Here is a 25,297-nt window from a genome sequence, read left to right as displayed (position 1 = left end):
ACAGAAACAAGCATCTACGGGCAGCTGCAGCCGAGTCCTAAATGATGTAAATGATGAACACGGCCCACTCTGAGCTCAAAACCCTCCAGTTGGTCTGATCCGTCAACGTCAAACCAAAACCGGAAGAGTCTCTAATCTGAACTTTCACCTTCCTGCAGGAACTTCTTTTGTTTTGTTTAAGATGTGCATCCTCCTGGTCTGGTGGCGCCCCCTGCTGGCTGCAGACCTTGTGATTAGTTCAGTTTGTTTCTCACCAACAGCAGAAAAAAGTGTGTGCGTGTGTGTGCGCGTTTGTGTGTGTGTGTGTGTGTGTGTGTGTGTGTGCGTGTGTGTGTGCACGTGTGTGAACGTGTGCGTGCATTTGTGTGCGCGTTTGTGTGTGTGTGTGTGCGCATGTGCGTTTGTGTGTGTGTGTGTGCGCGCGCACGTTTGTGCATGTGTGTGTGTGTGTGTGTGCGTGCGCGCGTGTGTGTGTACCTGCAGGAGTTTGTAGAAGTAGGCGTACTGCCGTGCCGTGTTCTTGTACTGGCTCAGGACGTCCTGCACCGCCTGCGTTCCCAGGAGCAGCTCCACGTCGTCCTGCTGGTAGTACAGCGGCGTGTCGTACTCCTGAGGAAGACTACGGATGTACGGCAGCCAGGAGGAGGAAGAGCTGGCTCGTTCACACAGCAGATGGAGAGCCAGCGTCACATTGCCCATGGCCTGCATGATCCGGTCCTGACTGTGCAGAGGACCTGATACAGAAGGTCAAAGGTCAGGCTCATTGGGACGGTCACAACATCAACAGACGGTATAACTGTGACAAAAGAATCCTGATGAATTTCTCTGTTTCTGGGATTTTTAAATCCCAGAAATGAGAGCGGAAGCACTAATGAGAGTCCTAACTATGTGAGCTTGATCCTCAGGCCCATCTGGACTGTTTCTACGTGGGTGCATTTATTTTTGTCTTGTAGATCCTGATGGGAATTCTAACTTCCTACCTAGGACAGAGTTCTGGGCCGATTCCACCGTCATAAGCATCTTCCTGGGAACCCACAGGAACAGCTCTTCTGCCTGCATGCACACGCAGGATTTTTTAATGCAGGTTTATCAGACTGGCTTGTTTCAGGCTTGTAGTTTGACCTCTGACCTTGATGTCTCTGGTGGCCTGCAGCCCGTAGCCCTCTGACCCGAAGTTTGTCACAGTGAAGCAGTCGCAGGAAGCCCCGTTCTCCTGAGCCCAGGTCATCAGCTCTGAGAAGTAGTCGTCCCTGCTGCCTTCAAACATCACGGACAGACCTGGGAACAGAAGGAATGTTGTTTCATCCCAACGGATACCAGACTGGAATTCTTCAGAAGTGTGATGGATATGAGAACATCCCGGTCCAGACTCACCCTTCTGCTTCTTTCTGATCTTCTCCACCAAACCTCTGATCTGGACATACTCCTCCCACTCTCTACCAGCAGAGGGCGCTGCACCGCTGCATTCTGGGAAAACACCCCCCACCCTGCTGTGAGAAGGGACATATCTACTCAGGTTACCAACCAGAACTAAAACTGCAGCAAACAGCTGGATGTGACTGGAACTGGGACGCCTCCATCATGTCAGAAGGTCTCACAGGTAAACACACACCAGAACAAAGCAGCTGTGTGGCTCTAGCTTTGTTGTGATGTCACAGGTCTGTTATGAAAAAAGGCAGAAGGTGAGAGGTGTCATTACTCTGGAGCAGCTCGGAGATCAGGTTCAGCATCTCCTTGGGGGAGACGACGGTGCTGGCCCCGGAGCCGGACTTCTGAGTCTTCAGTCGACTCTTCTTCCCCATGATGCTGGACGAGGCTGGTAAACAACAACAACAACAACGTTAGACAGTCCTGGGTTCGGGTCAGAAACCAAACTTCTGCATCTCAGTTAGAGGAACACCTCCCTTTGATTTCTGCTTAAATTCAAACATTAATCATTTCATTTATGAATAAAAACAATGACGTCATTAACTCAGTAGCATTTCATAACTTATTTCACATCATCTTAGACCCCCATCGTGTTTCACACCGGTAACGATTCCGGCTCTTTAACCGCATTTAAGAGCACCACTCTGTCCCCACTGAAGCTCAGATAAATCAGAAACTGGGTCAGACTGGAGCTAAAGCAACAGGAAGTTTTCCAACGCAGAACCTAGCTGCTAGAACCACGTTTCCGGATCGCTTCTGATCCGAACCTCACGTTATTTCAACCTCTCGGTCCGCGGACAGACGCTACAGCCACCACGGGACAGTCGGAACCGAGGCGGGTCGGGGAACCGCCCGCAGCTCATTCATCCACTGTCAGCTAAAGCTAGCTGCTCGCTAGCCGCGGAGTCGTCAGGTGGGCAGTTACAGGCGGCTAAACCCGCTTCAACAAGCTCCAGAGCTAATTCAGCCTCGCCCCCAGACAAAGCGTCGTCCGCGGGTATGGAGGTGGTAAAAGGCCGTGGTTTAGTTGGCCTCCGGCGGCGGGTCAGACCTGTAGAAGTGACAGCAGCAGCAGCTCCTCTCCTGAGCTAGCCAAACCTGACTGAGCCGCGCCTCTGATTGGACGAGCCCCGAAGTACGCCTACAAAACAGTTGGGAGTTCTCGTCTTTTGATTGGCTGGACGGAAGGCACGAGGAACTTCGGGGTTTAGAACGTCACATTCAAGTAGGCGCAGTGAACAGAGATTTATCACTCCACCAGGAACAGTTTCTATTATATATCTAACCCAGTCTGGCAGCGAGACGACGCCATCACATGTGTAGTAGACTATTCTGTTATTTTAACCGTTAAACACGTGATTGTCACGGTTAGTTTGCTGAAATAATGCAAACAAATACAGCAAACCTGACACCAAAGCTAGTGTTCACTTTTCCGAGGTTTGTGAAGTAACCAGGATGCGTGCGCCACCTCACGCTATGCGATCAGGGAAGATCTAAAATCAGCCTTGGGTGGGTTATAACCCTAACCAATCAGAACATATCTCCAGACTTACCAGAGTCTGGATCTTCGTAGATGTTTGCTGGTGGATAAATACGACATTTAAAAAGTGGTGACTATTGATAAAGATGGATGATTATCAATCACAGTGATCAGTTTTCTGGGACCAGAAGCAGCAAACCCAGCCACCAGTAAGAAATCAGGCCAGATTTTCTCCCAGTCCGGATTTTGGATCATTAAAGACTCACATCTATATAACTAAAGGAAAGGTCAGACTTCTGCTCCAGTCAAACATCTGTTTTTTTTATTAAAAAAGGTTCTGAGAAGTTCTGAGCAGTTGTCAGATCCAAATATAGCACATCATTCATAGTCTGACCTCAGGACACAGGTTTCATTTGCTGTCTGTTTCCAACACGCTGGAAGGAAAACTGCCGCTCCGCTCCACTTTCATCATAGACCACCAGGTGAGTTTATTCTAGGAGAACTGGTGTTTCCAGGCCTGTGGCTGAGCTCTTACCTGTGGACTCAAGTCTTGTGCGGTCCAGAAGAGCACAGATAGACCTCCGCCAGAACGAGTGAAGTAATGAATGAGTTAGTCCATGGTTAATACAGGAGCGATAATAAGATTTAGTTTAAAATGAGCTAACTTTCAAACTTTAATACGTTTTGTGACTCATTTGCCTTTATGTGACTCCGCTAGAAGGAAAGGAGGATAAATGTGTTGTTAACACTTCTAATTGCCTCTTGAAGGCGTTTTGTGTCAGATATTTTTTACATTTGAAACCAAGAAGGTAATCTGTCTGATTGTTAACCTCGAATGTTATTTGGTTTAGTCTGCTGCTGACCAGCATGGCGGACTTCCAGCAGTTTGAACCAGACCTCTATCAAACTGGGTTTTACTCCGAGGACCCGGATCACCATGTGTCCAACTACGGTAACAAGTAAGGACCACCTTTAATGTTAGGATGCAAATGCTGAAAGCATCCCAGCAGATCTCGAACACACACATCAGCTGATTAAGGTCTCCCAGAATCTTTTCTAATCATTTTACCACGAGGCTTCCAGTTCAGAAAGGTTAGAGAACCATAATTAAATGTCTGCCGTGCGTTTGGTCTGTGTGATCCTTCCGGTGTTTGCATTCTGTTCTAAGCAGCTTAGAACAGAAGTAAAGGAGCATCGTTGAATGTGACAGCTGGAAACATCACAATACCTCTGTGGTGCTAAACTGTGTTGCAACCAAATGATAAGGGTCAGAGTTCACACACACTTGATAGGCTGAGGCTCTCCACCCATAAGTCAGCAAAATAACCTGACGTCACACCTCGGCACAAAAACTAACAGATCTAACAGGAGTAATGAGGGAAAAGCCAGGAAACAGATTAAACATCCGTCTACACCCGCTGTAGGGTCACGGGGGCTGGTGCCCATCTCCAGCAGTCTCTGGGCAGACAGGCGGTCGCAACAAGCACGCACACACACACACACACACACGCACGCACGCACGCACAATTTAGGGCAGCTGTGGCTACATTGTAGCTCATCCCCACCGGTGTGTGAATGTGTGTTTGAATGGGTGAATGACTGATTGTGTCATGGTGGTGCAGTGGTTAGCACTGTTGCCTCGCAGCACGAAGGTTGCAGGTTCAAAACTCGGCTGCAGCCTTTCTGCGTGGAGTTGCGTGTTCTCCCCATGCAGGCGTGGGTTTCCTCCGGGTGCTCCGGTTTCCCCCACAGATCACAACACGCCCTATAGGTTATAGGGAAGTTGCTTTGGATAAAAGTGTCTGTTAAATGATGAATGAGCCGCACTTGTGCAGCGCCTCTCAGAGTAAGGACTCCAAAGTGCTTTACCCTACAGTGCATCATTCACCCATTCACACACACATTCACACACTGATGGTGATGAGCTACGATGTAGCCACAGCTGCCCTGGGGCGCACTGACAGAGGCGAGGCTGCCGAGCACTGGCGCCACCGGTCCCTCCGACCACCACCAGCAGGCAAGGGGGGTTAAGTGTCTTGCCCAAGGACACAACAGCAGAACTCTCTGTCTGGAGCCGGGATCGAACCTGCAACCTTCCGATAACTGGACAACCCGCTCAGCCTGTTGAGCTACTGCTGTCCTAATAACTAAATAAATAAACATAAACATAGACAGACCAGTCAACCGGACGGTCGTGTTCTTGGACTGTGGGAGGAAGCCGGAGAACCTGCAGAGAACCCACACCTGCACGGGAAGAACGTGTAAACTCCGCGCAGAAAGACCCCAGGCTGGGATTCAAACCCAGGACCTTCTTGCTGCAAGGCAACAGGGCCGACCACTGCACCACTGTGCAGCCCAGATGAACACATTAACAGGCAAAAATATACATAACAAAAGAAAACAAAGAAATAAACTTTTCTCAAATTTTTAATCATAACAATGATCTCATATAACGACCCTTTCTGTGCCAATAGAACAGCCTCGTGTGTGCATGAAGGAGGAGTCAGGAGCATCCATGTGACGTCACAGCCTCGTCTGTCTCATCCAGATCCAGCTAAAACAAACACTTTAGTGCTTTCTGACCCAACCACAACCCTAAACGTCTCGAGTTATGAGATGAAACAGGTCTGAAACTGTCAAACAAGACCTTTTCTGACTCGTTATGTCTCGGTACAGCTCATTATAACTTGTTGTGACTCTTTGACTCATTATAACTCTTTATGACTGAGTTTTTATGACTCGTTATGAGCCTTTATGACTCATTAACTTGTTATGACTCTTTATGACTCGTAATGACTCTTTATGCGTCTTTATGACTCATTGTAACTTGTTATGACTCTTTATGACTCGTTGTGCATCTTTGACTCATTATAACTCTTTATGACTCGTACAGTCACCAATTCTTGTCATGTGTCTATGCATGTATGTCTGATCTCAGAACTGTGTGTACTGAAACTCTAATTTCCCTCTGGGATTAATAAAGTGTCTTTGAATTGAATTTATAACTTATGACATGTTATGACTTGTTATGAGACTTCATGACTCATTATAACTTGTTACGACACTTTTTGACTTGTAATGACTCATTATGCGTCTTTATGAGTCACTATAACTTGTAATGACTCGTTATGCATCTTTATGACTCATAACTTGTTATGACTCTTTTTGACTCGTAATGACTCGTTGTGACTCGTTATGATGTGATGTCATCGGGATCTATTTGTTTTTGCTTGTTGGTTCAGGGAATCACAGGATTTCCCTCAGCATCCGTGGACAGAGCAGCAGTAGTCCGGAGAGATCTACCAACCAGCAACACATCCTGGGACCTTTGGCAGCTCCGGGTCTGACGCTCCGGAGGAGGAACCTCCTCTTCTTGTTGGTGGGAGCAAACTGATTCCCGCCCCTTCCCATTTATGTTGGCTGTAAGGAAAGTGGTTAAGCTGGTTTGGATGGGGCGTGTCTAAGCGAGGACCAAAATCATTCCACTGAATGCTCTCCATCCACAAAAACCTTGTGTTTTATTTCATGGTTTGTTATCCGTGCGTCTGAAACAGGCGAGGAATAAACTCCGAACATAGCTAGCTGACCTGCCGGAGGCCGCACAAAATCCCTCCGAGGCCCCAGATGGTCCCGGAGCCGCGCTTTGGACACGCCTGATCAAAAGCACACTCCTGGCTGACCTTTGACCTTTGAAGAATAAAGCTAGATGATTTTGTTGATTCCTGTGAACTGATCCGTGCTTTTCCACCCGTCTGAATTTTCCAGAACTCGAGATCGATTTTGATCACGTTTGGCAGAAAACGCTGACGGCGTTGAACCTTTGAAGCCGGCGGACGGCAGCATCCTGAATGAGACGGATGTGGCAGGTCCGGTCCTCTTCTGCATCACGCTAGGAGGCACCTTGATGATGGTGGGTCACTGCCGGGGGTTTACTGCCCGGATGTCCGGAGACCTCTAAGCCCCTCGTGCGCCCCATCCAGGTGGGAAAAGCCCACTTTGGCTTTGTTTACGGGATCAGCGTGGTCGGCTGCCTGGGAATGTACGTCCTGCTGAGTCTGATGAGTCCCCGGAGCGTCTCCTATGGCTGTGTGTCCAGCGTCCTGCGTTACCGTCTCCTACCAGTCGTGGTTCTGTCTGCACTGGCCATCTTCTACTCTCTGCAGTAAGTCTGTCATCAGTAGAACAAGCTGAAGGTTCTAGAGCTGAGGCAGGAGAACCTCAGGATCCATCTTCATCTGATTCTTCTGCAGTGGACCTTCTGATCCATCTGATGAGTGTCTGTGTGTTCCTCCAGGGGCGTCCTGGGCTCAGCTCTGGTCCTGCTAGCCGTGTGCTGGTGCAGCTTTTCAGCCTCTAAGATCTTCACCTCCACGCTGGAGATGCAGGAGCAGCAGCTGCTGGTGTTCTACCCTGCTCCACGGACCCTTCACCCTCCTCACCGTCTCCTGGCCACCAGCTGGCTGGAGGACGTGTGAATGCATCATCTGTCTGTTGTAGCTTTAAGGTTCTTGCTCAGTTCTCTGTTCCCGCAGCAGGAGGAGCTCCAACATCACAGACCTTTAGGTTCTGTCCAGAACAGAAACATTCCTGTGCTGGTTCTGCTAAAGTTCTGGTCCAAATCCTGATGTCTAAGAAAATCTATTTCCATAAATGATGAGCGCCAGACAAACACGTTCTTCTCTCGGTTAGGTTGCACCCAGCAGAACATCTACGTCATTAACGGTCTGAAGTGAAGAATCTGTACGGGTCTGAGAGGAACCCAGAACCCAGAACCCAGCATGAGATGAATGTGGGCGTGAGCAGGCGCTGACAGCAGCTGCCTGACTGATCGTACGCAGACCAGTGGGGGACGGGGGGGGGGCCAGGGTGTGGACGTCCACACGGTTTGCTGTGAGATTAACACGATGGAACTTCTGAGGGCCGGGTCAGGTGGATCTGGTCCCTCCAGGGCTGCACAGGCCAAGAGTTCTGGTCTCCCAGGGAACAGGGACGGAGGCTGGGAACGTTCTGGTCTGTGTGATAAACTAACGGCTCTGGAAGCTGGGGGGAGGGCACCAAAACCAAATGTGAATTAGGAACCACGTTCCCACCTCACCAGTGTGTTAAATCCAGCAAGATGAGAGCTTCCGAAATTCCCGAGACATCCGTGAGGGATTCCAGATCCTCACGAGTCAGAAAATGTCCAAAATGTTAACGAGACTACATTTGTTTAAAGGTCTAAACCTGGATCGCATCCCTTCTGAGCTCAGGAGCAACGGGAGAGGAGCGGGACAGAAAACGGAGTTGGGATTAAAATCAGAAAATCTGGATTATTGAACACAATCAGTTCAGGATCAATTAGATACGAACAAACTGTTGTAGTTTCAGCTGAAGCCGCACGCACACACACACACACACACACACACACACACACACACACACACACACACACACACACACACACACACACACACACACACACACACACACACACACACACACACACACACACACACACACACACACACACACACACACACACACACACACACACACACACACACACACACACACACACACACACACACACACACACACACACACACACACACACACACACACACACTCTAACAAGCAGTCAGACCTAATCCATGACAGACGACCCTCTCTGGACTCATCATATCCGTAAATGTCCAGCCAGGAATACATTCACGCGTGACCCCTGTGACCTTTGCCCTGGACGGAGAGGTCATGACCAGACGTGTTTGGGGGCGTGGCCTGATGATGATGTGTTATTCTTGAGCCTCTCAGGGTTTGGGGCGGCGAGCGCGTGGCTCTGACCTCACTCGGCTCCGTGGAGCGGAACCTTTTCATAGAGGAACTCCTGAGACCAGAATCCGAGTCCTTGATCCTGAATGGTGGGTTTAAGAGAGGAAGGAGCGCTGAAGCGACAGCGCAAACATCGGCCAGAGATTGTATTTGTGTTGGAGAGCTGGCGGCCCCCTGCAGGGGGGTGCGTGAGGGAACATGCGTGCATGTTTGACAGAACGCAGAGGGAAAGGAGAGGACAATCCCACGGTGGGATGGAGAGGAGCAGGCCCGCTCTTTCTTCTCCTCGCTGTTTGGATTGGTTAAAGCAAACAAATCCCCCCGGCCAAGCGGTAGGCTCTGGACAAGCGCTCCCCGGGCCCCCAGTCGTCCTCCTGCTACTTAGCTCTAAACTCTTCCAGATGATTTATGAGCTCTCTGCTCTCAGAGGCTCGCTGCTGCTCACCTTTCAGAGCAGAGCTGACAGAGCCGTCATTACCCAGAGTGCTCTGCTTCTACTCGCCGTTTACAGTGTGAGGATGTCATCCGGATCGGGAATGTTTGCTCAGCTTCCTGTTTCTGCAGGCTGCTGTCTTCATGTTGAGATGAAGCTCGAGCGTTTCCTGGATCCGTCTGGAGTTTCTACATTTTACTCCTCGTCACCGGGACAGTAAAGCTCCGCTGTTCTGGTTTGTGATGTCACCACACCTGCTCACGCATTCCTGTCCATCCACCATTTCACAATAAAACACACTTTATTTTCTGGCATGAGTTTTATTGTGAAGGACAGAAACATCAGTTCACCTTTTGTTTCTGCTCTTGTGGGAGCGGGAGGCGATCAGCACACGAAGCCCCGTCGGTGTGAACGGTGGTCCATCTGGAACCTGTACAGAACCCAAACCACACCCAGGGTGAAAGTGTCTCTCTCTCTCGCTCTCTCACACACACACACACACACACACACACACAGACACACACACACACACACACACACAGACACACACACACACACACACGGACACACACACACACACACACGGACACACACACACACACACACGGACACACACACACACACACACACGGACACACACACACACACACACACACACACGGACACGAGGAACAGGTGAGCAGGGCAGGTGTGACTACTCGTGTATTTGAATGAATTCAGTTTAACTGAGTAAAACCAGAGTTCATAATCAGCATCGGACCTGCAGGATCTGCTCCATCAGAACCAAAACGGCCCAAGGATGGGTTTACTCTCCACACACAGTTCAGACCATGGCCTTCACCTTGGACCGGAGCTGGCCACTCGGGGCTGCTGATGCATCTCAGAGGAACCACCACACAGACGCTGCGGTTTCACATGGACCTCTGGAGGAAACAAAAGTTGAGTTAAGGAGCTCATTCAGAGCCGCTGTTGCACAAGAAACACAAAACCAGGTACATCATTTACCAATGTTCTCCACTCAGAAGGTTGAAGGGTTCATTCTGGTGCACCGAGGCTGCAGAGCCAAACTAAATTTTCAGGTTGTTTTCTTCCCGCCTGCGGCAGGCTCGGTTCTGGTCCAAATCCTGTTGGGAAAGAAAGGAGCTGATAAGAGCTCCGAATCAGGGCGTGATCCTAATCACTCAGATAGACGGAACAGAGCCAATCAGGTGCGTCGACTCAGCATCAGGACGCCGCGGGAAGCGCCTGGAAAAGATTTACCTGCAGATGGAACCAGAACAAGGCTGCAGCTCCACAAGGTGGCGCCCTTTTAGGATCCCACATGGAAAACGCCAGCGTTCCCAGCAGGAGGTTATGCTCCAGGGCCGGATGGAGGGATGGGATGACCGGGAGGAAAAGGGTGTCATCTCCTGGTCCCAGCAGGGGGTGGAGCTTATTATCACAGCAGAAAATCTACTTTTACATTTCGTGCATTCGGCTTGTTCATCTCTGCCTCTAGACGACACAAACCACCTCCGAGTCGTGTTGTCCGTAACAGACGAGTCGCTGCAGAGCAAACCAAGTCATTTATTTACATTATAAATACAAACATCATCGGTACACTGGATGTAATCATGAGTTACCTTTAGTTACTATTACAGTTGAATTATTTATAACGAGGAAACAAACAAACATCTTTGAAACAACTTTTTATATTAATTTAATCATTTTTATTTTTTATGGTAAAAACTTTCAATAAACTTCCCAAATATGGAGAATCAACCAGTAAGACTTGATCGGTCCCACAGCTGCATTTATGTCTCAGATTAAAACATCACTTTTGAAATGTTGCATAACTAATGTAGGAAATGCACCAGTGGTGACCCTGCTGACGTTTAGGAGCGGTGGTCGACCTACATCCGAGTCAGAGAAGTTCAAACGCCTGAAGCAGCTGTTAGCATCTGTGTGCTGCAGGTTTGTGGGTCAGAACCAGCGAAACGCCTCAGAAACGTCGGTTGGACTCTAAACTGGTTAGTGAAGTCTGACTTCGTCCGTTCCTCCCAACAGAAGCTCTGACCGGATAAAACCTGCTTGGCTCAGAGATCGCCCACATTTACCTCCAGAAACGCCGCGCTCGTTACGGACGCCGGATCCTGGAACGACTCCAGTTAGACTCATTTAGTGATCACTAAATAGACTGGAGCTGCTGCTCAACCGGCCCCAGGTGTGTGTGTGTGTGTGAGTGTGAGTGTGAGTGTGAGTGTGTGTGTGTGTGTGTGTGTGTGTGTGTGTGTGTGTGTGTGTGTGTGTGTGTGTGTGATGGAGATGATAAAGCCTCTGTGTTTTCCAGCTCTCCATAAATGATCCAGAAAATGTCCTAATGAAGGGTCCGGGTGGGGGAGTCAGGAATCCCGGAGGTTTCCGGGTGACTTGCAGAATAAATGTTTCCTCCTAATGACTGATCCCAGAGCAGCTGGTATGGCTGACTGAGGCCTAACCAAGCCCTGGCATCTGACCCCCCCCAGCTCTGCTAGTGAAGCACACCGGTGGTTTTTATTATGGTCTGGAAGCTCACACACAGCCTGCAGCAGACCCAGGTCACTGGTTTCCCACCACCGCCATCGCGCGTCTGGTCACTCCCAGAAGAAGAGTTAGCAGAGAGCGCGGAACATTTCAGCTGAGGCTGTTGCTCCTGAAGCCTCACTCGGCCCGGTTATCGAACATCCGACTACGACAAAAAGGAGGAGCTGAGAAAAGGATGGAGGTTCTATCTGCTGCAGCGAGAACCTTCATCTTCCTGCAACTCTCTGTCTCAAGTCGGCATTAGATCATTCCAGCTGTGAGACGGACCAAGGCACTGCATTACCTCGCTACGAGACCAGACTAGGAGGAGCGGGTCAGATTTTACGTGGTTATTCCCACCATGACTTCACTAATGTCCCACAGCTTAGAGGCCAGGTCCGGGTCCGTGGCCTTGTCCAGGAGCACCTGAGGCCGACAGTCTGCAAAGCACCTTCCCTGCACACCGTCCACGTCTGGGCTGGACGCCAGATACACCGACGTCTCCGCTCCTTCCTCTGGGCTTTTAAACAAACCCCAGGAGAGCAGGTTGAAGAGAGGCTTCGCTAAGGCCGGGATCTGCACGTGCCTCCCCAGGTTAGTCCTCACCACGCCTGGAGTCAGAGCGTTCACCGTCACGCCGCTGCCCTCCAGGCGGCGCGCCAGCTCGCTGGTGAACAGCAGGTTGGCCAGCTTGCTGCGGCTGTAGGCGAAGGCCTTGTCGTAGCTCTGCTCGCTGTTCAGGTCCTCGAAGTTGATGTCGCCATGCTTGTAGAGTTTAGAGGAGACCACCACGATGCGGCTGGGTGTCGAACGCTTCAGGAGGTCCAGAAGCAGGTGGGTGAGCAGGAAGTGGCCCAGGTGGTTAACTCCAAACTGCATCTCAAAGCCGTCCTCCGTGCGAGTGTAAGGACACTGGTAGACTCCAGCGTTGTTAATCAGGACGTCCAGCCGAGGCTCCTCCTGTCCGACAGCACAGAGTCACCTGCAGCTCATCAACCATAATAACAATAATAATAATACAACTAGTCATGGTACTAATATCAGTAATACTGCTCAGATCCTCAGATCTGACCCTCGCTGTGGAATTCATCACCAGCCAAACTCAGGAACGCTACGACTCACCATTCCAAGGCTAAACTCACCAGTCCTCAACGGTATTCAGGATTTTGCCGTGCTTTCATTTATTCTTGTGATTGTTTTGAATGTTTTATTTCAGCAACCTTGAGTTGTAGTATTATTACTAGTAACAATACTACTGACTACAAATTATTCCTAGTAATTTTGCTACTGATGACTACGAATGATTACTAGTAATATTGCTACTGATGACTACAAAGTATTACTAGTAACAATACTACTAATGACTACGAATTATTACTAGTAACATTACTACTGATGACTACAAATTATCACTAGTAACATTACTACTGATGACTACAAAGTATTACTAGTAACAATACTACTGATGACTACGAATTATTACTAGTAACATTACTACTCATGACTACAAAGTATTACTAGTAACATTACTACTGATGACTACGAAGTATCACTAGTAACATTACTACTGATGACTACGAATTATTACTAGTAACATTACTACTAATGACTACGAATTATTACTAGTAACATTACTACTGATGACTACAAAGTATTACTAGTGACATTACTACTGATGACTACAAAGTATTACTAGTATCATTACTACTGATGACTACGAACTATTACTAGTAACATTACTACTGATGACTACGAACTATTACTAGTAACATTACTACTAATGACTACAAATTATTACTAGTAACATTACTACTGATGACTACAAAGTATTACTAGTAACAATACTACTAATAACTACGAATTATTACTAGCGACATTACTACTGATGACTACAAAGTATTACTAGTAACAATACTACTGATGACTACGAATTATTACTAGTAACATTACTACTAATGACTACAAATTATTACTAGTAACATTACTACTGATGACTACAAAGTATTACTAGTAACAATACTACTAATGACTACGAATTATTACTAGTGACATTACTACTGATGACTAGAAAGTATTACTAGTAACAATACTACTAATGACTACGAATTATTACTAGTGACATTACTACTGATGACTACAAAGTATTACTAGTAACAATACTACTGATGACTACGAATTATTACTAGTAACATTACTACTGATGACTACAAATTATTGCTAGTAACATTACTACTGATGACTACAAATTATTACTAGTAACATTACTACTGATGACTACAAATTATTACTAGTAACATTACTACTGATGACTACAAATTATTACTAGTAACATTACTACTGATGACTACAAAGTATTACTAGTAACAATACTACTAATGACTACGAATTATTACTAGTAATATTACTACTGATGACTACAAATTATTACTAGTAACAATACTACTGATGACTACGAATTATTACCAGTAATATTACTACTGATGACTACAAATTATTACTAGTAACAATACTACTAATGACTACAAATTATTACTAGTAACAATACTACTAATGACTACAAATTATTACTAGTAACAATACTACTAATGACTACAAATTATTATTAGTAACATTACTACTGATGACTACAAATTATTACTAGTAACAATACTACTGATGACTACGAATTATTACTAGTAACATTACTACTGATGACTACGAATTATTACTAGTAACATTACCTCTGATGACTACAAAGTATTACTAGTAACAATACTACTGATGACTACGAATTATTACTAGTAACATTACTACTGATGACTACGAATTATTACTAGTAATATTACTACTGATGACTACGAATTATTACTAGTAACAATACTACTAATGACTACGAATTATTACTAGTAATATTACTACTGATGATACTGACAAGGACGCAGCCAGGCTGCAGGACAAGTCTCGAGCTGGTGTGAGATCACGTGTGTGATGAGAGGACAACAGTCATCATGTGTGTGTGATGAGAGGACAACGGTCATCATGTGTGTGTGTGATGAGAGGTCAACGGTCATCATGTGTGTGTGTGATGAGAGGACAACAGTCATCATGTGTGTGTGTGTGATGAGAGGACAACAGTCATCATGTGTGTGTGTGTGATGAGAGGACAACAGTCATCATGTGTGTGTGATGAGAGGACAACAGTCATCATGTGTGTGTGTGATGAGAGGTCAACAGTCATCATGTGTGTGTGATGAGAGGTCAACAGTCATCATGTGTGTGTGATGAGAGGACAACAGTCATCATGTGTGTGTGTGTGATGAGAGGACAACAGTCATCATGTGTGTGTGATGAGAGGACAACAGTCATCATGTGTGTGTGTGATGAGAGGTCAACAGTCATCATGTGTGTGTGATGAGAGGACAACAGTCATCATGTGTGTGTGTGTGATGAGAGGACAACAGTCATCATGTGTGTGTGTGTGATGAGAGGACAACAGTCATCATGTGTGTGTGTGATGAGAGGACAACAGTCATCATGTGTGTGTGATGAGAGGACAACAGCCATCATGTGTGTGTGTGATGAGAGGACAACAGTCATCATGTGTGTGTGTGTGATGAGAGGACAACAGTCATCATGTGTGTGTGTGTGATGAGAGGACAACAGTCATCATGTGTGTGTGTGATGAGAGGACAACAGTCATCATGTGTGTGTGTGATGAGAGGACAACAGTCATCATGTGTGTGTGTGTGATGAGAGGACAACAGTCATCATGTGTGTGTGATGAGAGGACAACAGTCATCATGTGTGTGTGATGAGAGGACAACAGTCATCATGTGTGTGTGTGATGAGAGGACAACAGTCATCATGTGTGTGTGTGTGATGAGAGGACAACAGTCATCATGTGTGTGTGTGTGATGAGAGGACAACAGTCATCATGTGTGTGTGTGTGATGAGAGGACAACAGTCATCATGTGTGTGTGATGAGAGGACAACAGTCATCATGTGTGTGTGTGTGATGAGAGGACAACAGTCATCATGTGTGTGTGATGAGAGGACAACAGTCATCATGTGTGTGTGATGAGAGGACAACAGTCATCATGTGTGTGTGATGAGAGGACAACAGTCATCATGTGTGTGTGTGATGAGAGGACAACAGTCATCATGTGTGTGTGTGTGATGAGAGGACAACAGTCATCATGTGTGTGTGTGTGATGAGAGGACAACAGTCATCATGTGTGTGTGATGAGAGGACAACAGTCATCATGTGTGTGTGTGATGAGAGGACAACAGTCATCATGTGTGTGTGTGTGATGAGAGGACAACAGTCATCATGTGTGTGTGTGTGATGAGAGGACAACAGTCATCATGTGTGTGTGTGTGATGAGAGGACAACAGTCATCATGTGTGTGTGATGAGAGGACAACAGTCATCATGTGTGTGTGATGAGAGGACAACAGTCATCATGTGTGTGTGTGATGAGAGGACAACAGTCATCATGTGTGTGTGTGTGATGAGAGGACAACAGTCATCATGTGTGTGTGTGTGATGAGAGGACAACAGTCATCATGTGTGTGTGATGAGAGGACAATAGTCATCATGTGTGTGTGATGAGAGGACAACAGTCATGTGTGTGTGTGATGAGAGGACAACAGTCATCATGTGTGTGTGTGATGAGAGGACAACAGTCATCATGTGTGTGTGTGATGAGAGGACAACAGTCATCATGTGTGTGTGTGATGAGAGGACAACAGTCATCATGTGTGTGTGTGATGAGAGGACAACAGTCATCATGTGTGTGTGTGATGAGAGGACAACAGTCATCATGTGTGTGTGATGAGAGGACAACAGTCATCATGTGTGTGTGTGATGAGAGGACAACAGTCATCATGTGTGTGTGATGAGAGGACAACAGTCATCATGTGTGTGTGATGAGAGGACAACAGTCATCATGTGTGTGTGTGATGAGAGGACAACAGTCATCATGTGTGTGTGATGAGAGGACAACAGTCATCATGTGTGTGTGATGAGAGGACAACAGTCATCATGTGTGTGTGATGAGAGGACAACAGTCATCATGTGTGTGTGATGAGAGGACAACAGTCATCATGTGTGTGTGATGAGAGGACAACAGTCATCATGTGTGTGTGATGAGAGGACAACAGTCATCATGTGTGTGTGTGTGATGAGAGGACAACAGTCATCATGTGTGTGTGTGTGATGAGAGGACAACAGTCATCATGTGTGTGTGTGTGATGAGAGGACAACAGTCATCATGTGTGTGTGTGTGATGAGAGGACAACAGTCATCATGTGTGTGTGTGTGATGAGAGGACAACAGTCATCATGTGTGTGTGATGAGAGGACAACAGTCATCATGTGTGTGTGTGATGAGAGGACAACAGTCATCATGTGTGTGTGTGATGAGAGGACAACAGTCATCATGTGTGTGTGTGATGAGAGGACAACAGTCATCATGTGTGTGTGTGTGATGAGAGGACAACAGTCATCATGTGTGTGTGTGTGATGAGGACAACAGTCATCATGTGTGTGTGTGATGAGAGGACAACAGTCATCATGTGTGTGTGTGATGAGAGGACAACAGTCATCATGTGTGTGTGTGATGAGAGGACAACAGTCATCATGTGTGTGTGTGATGAGAGGACAACAGTCATCATGTGTGTGTGTGATGAGAAGACAACAGTCATCATGTGTGTGTGTGATGAGAGGACAACAGTCATCATGTGTGTGTGTGATGAGAGGACAACAGTCATCATGTGTGTGTGATGAGAGGACAACAGTCATCATGTGTGTGTGATGAGAGGACAACAGTCATCATGTGTGTGTGTGATGAGAGGACAACAGTCATCATGTGTGTGTGTGATGAGAGGACAACAGTCATCATGTGTGTCTGATGAGAGGACAACAGTCATCATGTGTGTGTGTGTGATGAGGACAACAGTCATCATGTGTGTGTGTGTGATGAGAGGACAACAGTCATCATGTGTGTGTGATGAGAGGACAACAGTCATCATGTGTGTGTGTGATGAGAGGACAACAGGCATCATGTGTGTGTGTGATGAGAGGACAACAGTCATCATGTGTGTGTGATGAGAGGACAACAGTCATCATGTGTGTGTGTGTGATGAGAGGACAACAGTCATCATGTGTGTGTGTGTGATGAGAGGACAACAGTCATCATGTGTGTGTGATGAGAGGACAACAGTCATCATGTGTGTGTGTGATGAGAAGACAACAGTCATCATGTGTGTGTGTGATGAGAGGACAACAGTCATCATGTGTGTGTGTGATGAGAGGACAACAGTCATCATGTGTGTGTGATGAGAGGACAACAGTCATCATGTGTGTGTGTGATGAGAAGACAACAGTCATCATGTGTGTGTGTGATGAGAGGACAACAGTCATCATGTGTGTGTGATGAGAGGACAACAGTCATCATGTGTGTGTGATGAGAGGACAACAGTCATCATGTGTGTGTGTGATGAGAGGACAACAGTCATCATGTGTGTGTGATGAGAGGACAACAGTCATCATGTGTGTGTGATGAGAGGACAACAGTCATCATGTGTGTCTGATGAGAGGACAACAGTCATCATGTGTGTGTGTGTGATGAGGACAACAGTCATCATGTGTGTGTGTGTGATGAGAGGACAACAGTCATCATGTGTGTGTGATGAGAGGACAACAGTCATCATGTGTGTGTGTGATGAGAGGACAACAGTCATCATGTGTGTGTGTGATGAGAGGACAACAGTCATCATGTGTGTGTGTGATGAGAGGACAACAGTCATCATGTGTGTGTGTGTGATGAGAGGACAACAGTCATCATGTGTGTGTGTGTGATGAGAGGACAACAGTCATCATGTGTGTGTGATGAGAGGACAACAGTCATCATGTGTGTGTGTGATGAGAGGACAACAGTCATCATGTGTGTGTGTGATGAGAGGACAACAGTCATCATGTGTGTGTGATGAGAGGACAACAGTCATCATGTGTGTGTGATGAGAGGACAACAGTCATCATGTGTGTGTGTGTGATGAGAGGACAACAGTCATCATGTGTGTGTGATGAGAGGACAACAGTCATCATGTGTGTGTGTGATGAGAGGACAACAGTCATCATGTGTGTGTGATGAGAGGACAACAGTCATCATGTGTGTGTGTGATGAGAGGACAACAGTCATCATGTGTGTGTGTGATGAGAGGACAACAGTCATCATGTGTGTGTGTGATGAGAGGACAACAGTCATCATGTGTGTGTGATGAGAGGACAACAGTCATCATGTGTGTGTGTGATGAGAGGACAACAGTCATCATGTGTGTGTGTGATGAGAGGACAACAGTCATCATGTGTGTGTGATGAGAGGACAACAGTCATCATGTGTGTGTGATGAGAGGACAACAGTCATCATGTGTGTGTGTGATGAGAGGACAACAGTCATCATGTGTGTGTGTGATGAGAGGACAACAGTCATCATGTGTGTGTGTGATGAGAGGACAACAGTCATCATGTGTGTGTGTGATGAGAGGACAACAGTCTCGTGAGCAGGACATGTGTCTTCAGCTGGTCTGACTGACTTCAGATCAGATGTTTCATTTCTACACCAGCTTTGAAAATGCGTTTGGATTTGTTCGACAGTTCTGTAACCAGTATTGTTTTAAGGAGAAAATAACGAGTAAACAAGTTGTTTACTCATAAACAGCAAGGTATTTTACAGATAAATAAAATGCTCAGGAGTCATTCTGAGGCTGTTGGAGGTGAACCTAAACAGCGCGTGCTGGCTTTAACTGGGTCAAGTGTTTTTGTGAGGCAGAACCGAACCGAACCACCTTCAGGAAGTCTTCACAGAACCGGCTAACGGACTGCAGCGAGCCGAGGTCCAGCTGTCTGACGGCTAGCAGCGAGCCGTCCGCCCCGGTCTCGCGCTGGATGTCCCGGGCCGCCTCCTTGGCTCGGTCCAGGTCCCGGCAGGCCATCACCACGCGGCCCCGGAGCTTCACTATCCCGGCTACCGTGGCCTTCCCTATCCCGCTGTTCGCTCCGGTCACGATAACGGTCCTTCCGTTCATCGTGTTAGCTAGCGCTAATGCTAACACACGTCACGTGACGAAAACATCTCTCTCTCTCTCTCTCTCTCTCTCTCTCTCTCTCTCTCTCTCTCTCTCTCTCTCTCTCTCTCTCTCTCTCTCTCTCTCTCTCTCTCTCTCTCTCTCTCTCTCTCTCTCTCTCTCTCTCTCTCTCTCTCTCTCTCTCTCTCTCTCTCTCTCTCTCTCTCTCTCTCTCTCTCTCTCTCTCTCTCTCTCTCTCTCTCTCTCTCTCTCTCTCTCTCTCTCTCTCTCTCTCTCTCTCTCTCTCTCTCTCTGGTTTTACAAAGATTATGTTTGTGAAAAGTACATTTATGAAACCTTAATAACAGCCAACAGTAGAAGAGTTGTAGCTCCGCATGTCAGTGTCAGGTTTGTAATGAATCACTTTTGATGTGTGAGGGAGGTGGGGTGGGGGGGGGGGTGCTATTTTGTTTGCGACACGTGCAAGGAGATCTGTCATCCATTCACTCATCCATCCATCCATCTACTCATCCATCCATCCATCCATCCAGTGACTAACTCAGACACTTTTGGTCCCTCCATTCCTAAAATATTCCTAGAACAGAAACTCTGAGAGGACCGCTGCGGATCAGCGTCCTGTCAGGAGTTCAACTCGTTTTCTCCAAGGATGTAAATGGGTTTAAAACTGAATTTGTGAAAATGTGTGATTGTTTTAGTTGTGAATCAAATGTTTTCTTGACCATTTCAAAGAGCAACCAAACCAAATGAATGACTAAGTCAATCTTTTTACACGCCCGCTCACTAATTAGTTTTGTTAGGAACTGGATCTCTGAGGTTCTCTCAGCAGTTGTCCCGCTGTTCCACATCCAAGCTGTGGATGGGTGTGACTCTCTGGAGTCGTGTTATTGATCGCTCCACTGAAAGGCCCTAAAGTGCACTGAGATCACTGCTGTTGTGGTTTGGCTCTGAATAAACCAGCAGAGACGAGGACGCTGAAGACGTGGTGACGTTCAGAGACAGCTCTGACACGAGTCTGCTGGACCAACAGGTCAGCATCAGCCAGTACGTGTAACAAAACCACCATAAAGTTAGACGGAGGATCCGCGTTCGCCGGCTTCAACGTGCTACTGAAAATCCTCACATTCTTCCTGCTGGAATCTCAGATTTCCTAAATAAATCAGCAAAACCTTCGGAGACCTCAGTGGCCCGCTGCCAAGCGAAACACCGAGTCAAGCTCTCCCACTTCCAGCGCTGGTACCAAGGCTTGTCGTGGTTGGTTTCACAGTCAGAGCTCTACCAGCAGCAATAATGTGGTAATCACATCTGGAACATCTGGAAAGCTTTAAGCTAAAGCTGAGCTTGTAACAGACAAACGAGGCTGGTTGTGCAGCAGCTGAGAAGGAAGCCGCTCCACTCTGCAGCTTCAGTAGCTGCCTACAGAGAAACATAACCGCTGCAGGCTTGTGCAAACTCTGGGAAGAATATGAACATATTTATGACAGCTCAGTGGGAAGCAAAAGAAACGGGCCAGAGGACGGTGCAACGAGGAGCGCTGGACAGGAAACATTCCAGATCCAGAACAGAACTTCTGACACTTGAAGAACTTTTCTCAAACATAATTCACACCAAACTGGGTTAGAACAACAGGAGACCTTCAGCTTGTCCACAGCTGGATCCCGTTCCAGATGAGTTCACCTGTTGGCTTCATCCAACCAAACCCCTCCTCTCTACGTGTAAAACCAGCAGGACGTCAGATCTTAAAGGTTGAAGGTAAACCATCCACTTTGTTACTCTTGACCAATGATCAGAATTCCTTGGAATAACTGATGATGATTATGATGAAGGGTCACTGGAGGCCTTTCTAAATAAAACTGCTGTCATCACCTGCAGCGCAGCTTCATTCCACACACGTTTACCTCTGCTGCAGGCTGATTGTTTATCCTGAGAGATGTCTGGTTCAATGCTCCTCAGAAGGTCTGCACACCCTCCTCCCTCCAAACGCAGCAGCAGAGTCCACATTCCCACGTTCAAGTCCGGGTCTCGCACAAGGACACAATAACAGAACAATTAAAGAACCATCTATCATCCAGCTGATAAAAAACAGACTTAATGTACGGCCTAGACGACAGCCGCCGTCCCAGCCTGTCACCGGGCCCGGCCAAGACCCGGCGCTCAGTGAGGAGGTCCGTCTGAGCCGTGGAGATCAACAGGTCCAGCTGAGAGCTCCCAGGATGCATCTGTCTGCTAGCGGTGCTGGATGGTTCTGGTCCTTCTGGTGACCAAAGCCAGCTTCACGTCATGTTTCTCTCTGAAACATCTGTCTGGGTGTTCAGGTTCTGCTCACATCTGGAACATCTGCTGTGTGAAACTAAACACATGATGCAGCAGCAGAAAAAGCAGGACACGTTTAAAAAAGAACTGATGGGATGTTCTGGTTGTTTCACAAGGACAAACGTTCATGTCATTATTTCCACACAGGTGACTGAAGAACCTGATAAACCACGAACAACGTTCTCCACTACGAACAACGTTCTCCACCACAAAGCAAGAGATGTGAAGAGCTGCTGCAGGATAAACACCATCAGACTCTTCCTGCTCGTCTCTCAGGAGAACTGTTCATCTGCTGACCTGCACTCTTTAATAAGTGGGGGACTGGGATCGAGTCAGGAGGCTCCCATGTCCACGGTCATCCATAACAGCACCGTGTGCTGACAGAAAAACGAGAACCTCAGCAGAATTTTAGTAGAACATCAGCAGAACATCAGTAGTACCTCAGCAAAACCTCACCAGAACCTCAGCAGAACCTCAGCAAAACCTCAGGAGCACATTAGCAGAATTTTAGTAGAACATCAGCAGAACATCAGTAGAACCTCAGCAAAACATCAGCAGAACATCAGTAGAACCTCAGCAAAACATCAGCAAAACCTCAGTAGTACCTCAGCAGAACATCAGTAGAACCTCAACAAAACATTAGAACCTCAGGAAAACATCAGCAGAACATCAGCAGAACAGCAGCAGATAATTCGAACTTCAGCAGATCAACAGAACATCAGCAAAACCTCAGCAGCACATCTGCAGAACTTTAGTAGATCAGCAGAACTTTAGCAGAACACCACATTAGCAGAACATCAGTAGAATCTCAGCAGAAAGTCAGTAGAACTTTAGTAAAACATCAGCAGAACATCGACAGAACAGCAGCAGAACCTCAGCAAAACATCAGCAGAACATCATTAGAACTTCAGCAGAACCTCACCAGAACTTCAGCAGAACATCAGCAGAACCTCAGCAGAACATAGTAGTACTTCTGTAGGACCTCCGCAAAACATTTGAACCTCAGCAAAACATCAGCAGAATATCAGATGAACTTCAGCAGAACAGCAGCAGAACATTCGAACTTCAGCAGAACATCAACAGATCATCAGCAAAACCTCAGCAGCACATCAGCAGAACTTTAGTAGAACATCAGCAGAACTTTAGCAGAACACCACATTAGCAGAACATCATTAGAACTTCAGCAGAACTTTAGTAGAACACCAGCTGAACTTTAGCAGAACACCGCATTAGCAGAACATCAGCAAAACCTCAGCAGCACATCTGCAGAACTTTAGTAGATCAGCAGAACTTTAGCAGAACACCACATTAGCAGAACATCAGTAGAATCTCAGCAGAAAGTCAGTAGAACTTTAGTAAAACATCAGCAGAACATCGACAGAACAGCAGCAGAACCTCAGTAGAACTTCAGCAGAACCTCAGCAAAACATCACCAGAACTTCTGCAGAACCTCACCAGAACTTCTGCAGAACTTTAGAACATCAGCAGAACCTCAGTAGAACTTCAGCAGAACATCAGTAATACCTCAGCAGAACCTCACCGAACATCTGCAGAACATCAGTAGGACCTCAGCAGAACATCAGCAGAACATCAGCAGAACCTCAGAAAAACTCATTAGAACCTCAGCAAAACCTCACCAGAACTTCAGCAGAACATCATCAGAACATCATGAGAACATCAGCAATACCTCAGCAGAACCTCAGCAGAACATAGTAGTACTTCTGTAGAACCTCCGCAAAACATTTGAACCTCAGCAAAACATCAGCAGAACATCAGATGAACTTCAGCAGAACATCTGCAGAACAGCAGCAGAACATTCGAACTTCAGCAGAACATCAACAGATCATCAGCAAAACCTCAGCAGCACATCAGCAGAACTTTAGTAGAACACCAGCTGAACTTTAGCAGAACACCGCATTAGCAGAACATCAGTAGAATCTCAGGAGAATGTCAGTAGAACTTTAGTAGAACATCAGCAGAACCTCAGTAGAACTTCAGCAGAACCTCAGCAGAACATCAGTAGATCAGCAGAACCTCACCGAACATCAGAAGTACCTCAGCAGAACATCAGTAGCACCTCATCAGTACCTCAGCAGAACATCATTAGAACCTCAGCAAAACCTCAGCAAAACCGCAGCAGCACATTAGCAGAACTTTGGTAGAATATCAGCAGAACATCAGTAGAACTTGAGTAGAACATCATTAGAACCTCAGCAAAACATTAGCAGAACATCAGTAGTACCTCAGCAGAACATCAGTAGATCAGCAGAACCTCACCGAACATCAGTAGTACCTCAGCAGAACATCAGTAGTACCTCATCAGTACCTCAGCAGAACATCAGTAGAACCTCAGCAAAACATCAGCAGAACCTCAGTAGTACCTCAGCAGAACATCAGTAGAACCTCAACAAAATATTAGAACCTCAGGAAAACATCAGCAGAACATCAGATGAACTTCAGCAGAACATCAGATGAACTTCAGCAGAACATCAGCAGTACCTCAGCAGAACATCAGCAGAACAGCAGCAGATCATTCGAACTTCAGCAGATCAACAGAACATCAGCAAAACCTCAGCAGCACATCTGCAGAACTTTAGTAGATCAGCAGAACTTTAGCAGAACACCACATTAGCAGAACATCAGTAGAATCTCAGCAGAAAGTCAGTAGAACTTTAGTAAAACATCAGCAGAACATCGACAGAACAGCAGCAGAACCTCAGCAAAACATCAGCAGAACATCATTAGAACTTCAGCAGAACCTCACCAGAACTTCAGCAGAACATCAGCAGAACCTCAGCAGAACATAGTAGTACTTCTGTAGAACCTCCGCAAAACATTTGAACCTCAGCAAAACATCAGCAGAATATCAGATGAACTTCAGCAGAACAGCAGCAGAACATTCGAACTTCAGCAGAACATCAACAGATCATCAGCAAAACCTCAGCAGCACATCAGCAGAACTTTAGCAGAACACCACATTAGCAGAACATCATTAGAACTTCAGCAGAACTTTAGTAGAACACCAGCTGAACTTTAGCAGAACACCGCATTAGCAGAACATCAGTAGAATCTCAGGAGAATGTCAGTAGAACTTTAGTAGAACATCAGCAGAACCTCAGTAGAACTTCAGCAGAACCTCAGCAGAACATCATTAGAACCTCAGCAGAACCTCTACAGAACTTCTGCAGAACATCAGTAGATCAGCAGAACCTCACCGAACATCAAAAGTACC

At 46.7% G+C, this 25,297-nt stretch overlaps 2 protein-coding genes and 1 pseudogene across 4 annotated transcripts in view; 1 reads left to right on the top strand and 2 right to left on the bottom strand.

Moving 5' to 3' along the window:
• setd3 (SET domain containing 3, actin histidine methyltransferase) overlaps window positions 1-2,578 on the bottom strand; it is a 9,576-nt gene extending 6,998 nt beyond the window's left edge. The window contains exons 1-6 of one of the 3 annotated variants that reach the window (XM_054734457.2): window positions 2,480-2,578; window positions 1,700-1,816; window positions 1,375-1,467; window positions 1,130-1,278; window positions 981-1,053; window positions 478-734 (exon numbers count right to left, since the gene is read on the bottom strand). In XM_054734457.2, the coding sequence (XP_054590432.1) occupies window positions 478-734; window positions 981-1,053; window positions 1,130-1,278; window positions 1,375-1,467; window positions 1,700-1,802 (675 nt within the window). In that variant the 5' untranslated portion in view covers window positions 1,803-1,816; window positions 2,480-2,578. Of the gene's footprint in view, window positions 1-477; window positions 735-980; window positions 1,054-1,129; window positions 1,279-1,374; window positions 1,468-1,699; window positions 1,817-2,195; window positions 2,432-2,479 lie in introns of those variants that run through there. The other 2 variants (XM_054734459.2, XM_054734458.2) reach the window with 2 other exon arrangements.
• Window positions 2,579-3,200: 622 nt separating this feature from the next.
• On the top strand, window positions 3,201-7,570 carry LOC107373628 (protein YIPF7-like; annotated as a pseudogene).
• A 2,985-nt stretch (window positions 7,571-10,555) lies between these two features.
• LOC107373632 (retinol dehydrogenase 14) lies at window positions 10,556-19,870 on the bottom strand. The gene is made up of 3 exons (XM_070547141.1): window positions 19,516-19,870; window positions 11,995-12,650; window positions 10,556-10,694 (listed from the first exon to the last, which is right to left on the bottom strand). Exons 1-2 carry the CDS (start codon window positions 19,753-19,755, stop codon window positions 12,033-12,035), a joined length of 858 nt encoding a protein of 285 aa, XP_070403242.1. The 5' UTR covers window positions 19,756-19,870; the 3' UTR covers window positions 10,556-10,694; window positions 11,995-12,032.
• Between the last annotated feature and the right edge of the window lie 5,427 nt (window positions 19,871-25,297).

The sequence above is a fragment of the Nothobranchius furzeri genome, chromosome 18 (genome assembly GCF_043380555.1).
Source record: "Nothobranchius furzeri strain GRZ-AD chromosome 18, NfurGRZ-RIMD1, whole genome shotgun sequence".
In the NCBI taxonomy this organism is placed as follows: domain Eukaryota; kingdom Metazoa; phylum Chordata; class Actinopteri; order Cyprinodontiformes; family Nothobranchiidae; genus Nothobranchius; species Nothobranchius furzeri.
This window is presented reverse-complemented; position numbering and strand designations above follow the sequence as displayed.

Bases quoted from the DNA above. Each gene is read 5' to 3' on its own strand.
- LOC107373632 (XM_070547141.1), bottom strand. From the start codon at position 19,755: ATGAACGGAAGGACCGTTATCGTGACCGGAGCGAACAGCGGGATAGGG. The intron at 12,651-19,515 runs GTGGTTCGGTTC...GCTGTCGGACAG, and splicing joins TCTGTGAAGACTTCCTGAAG to GAGGAGCCTCGGCTGGACGT.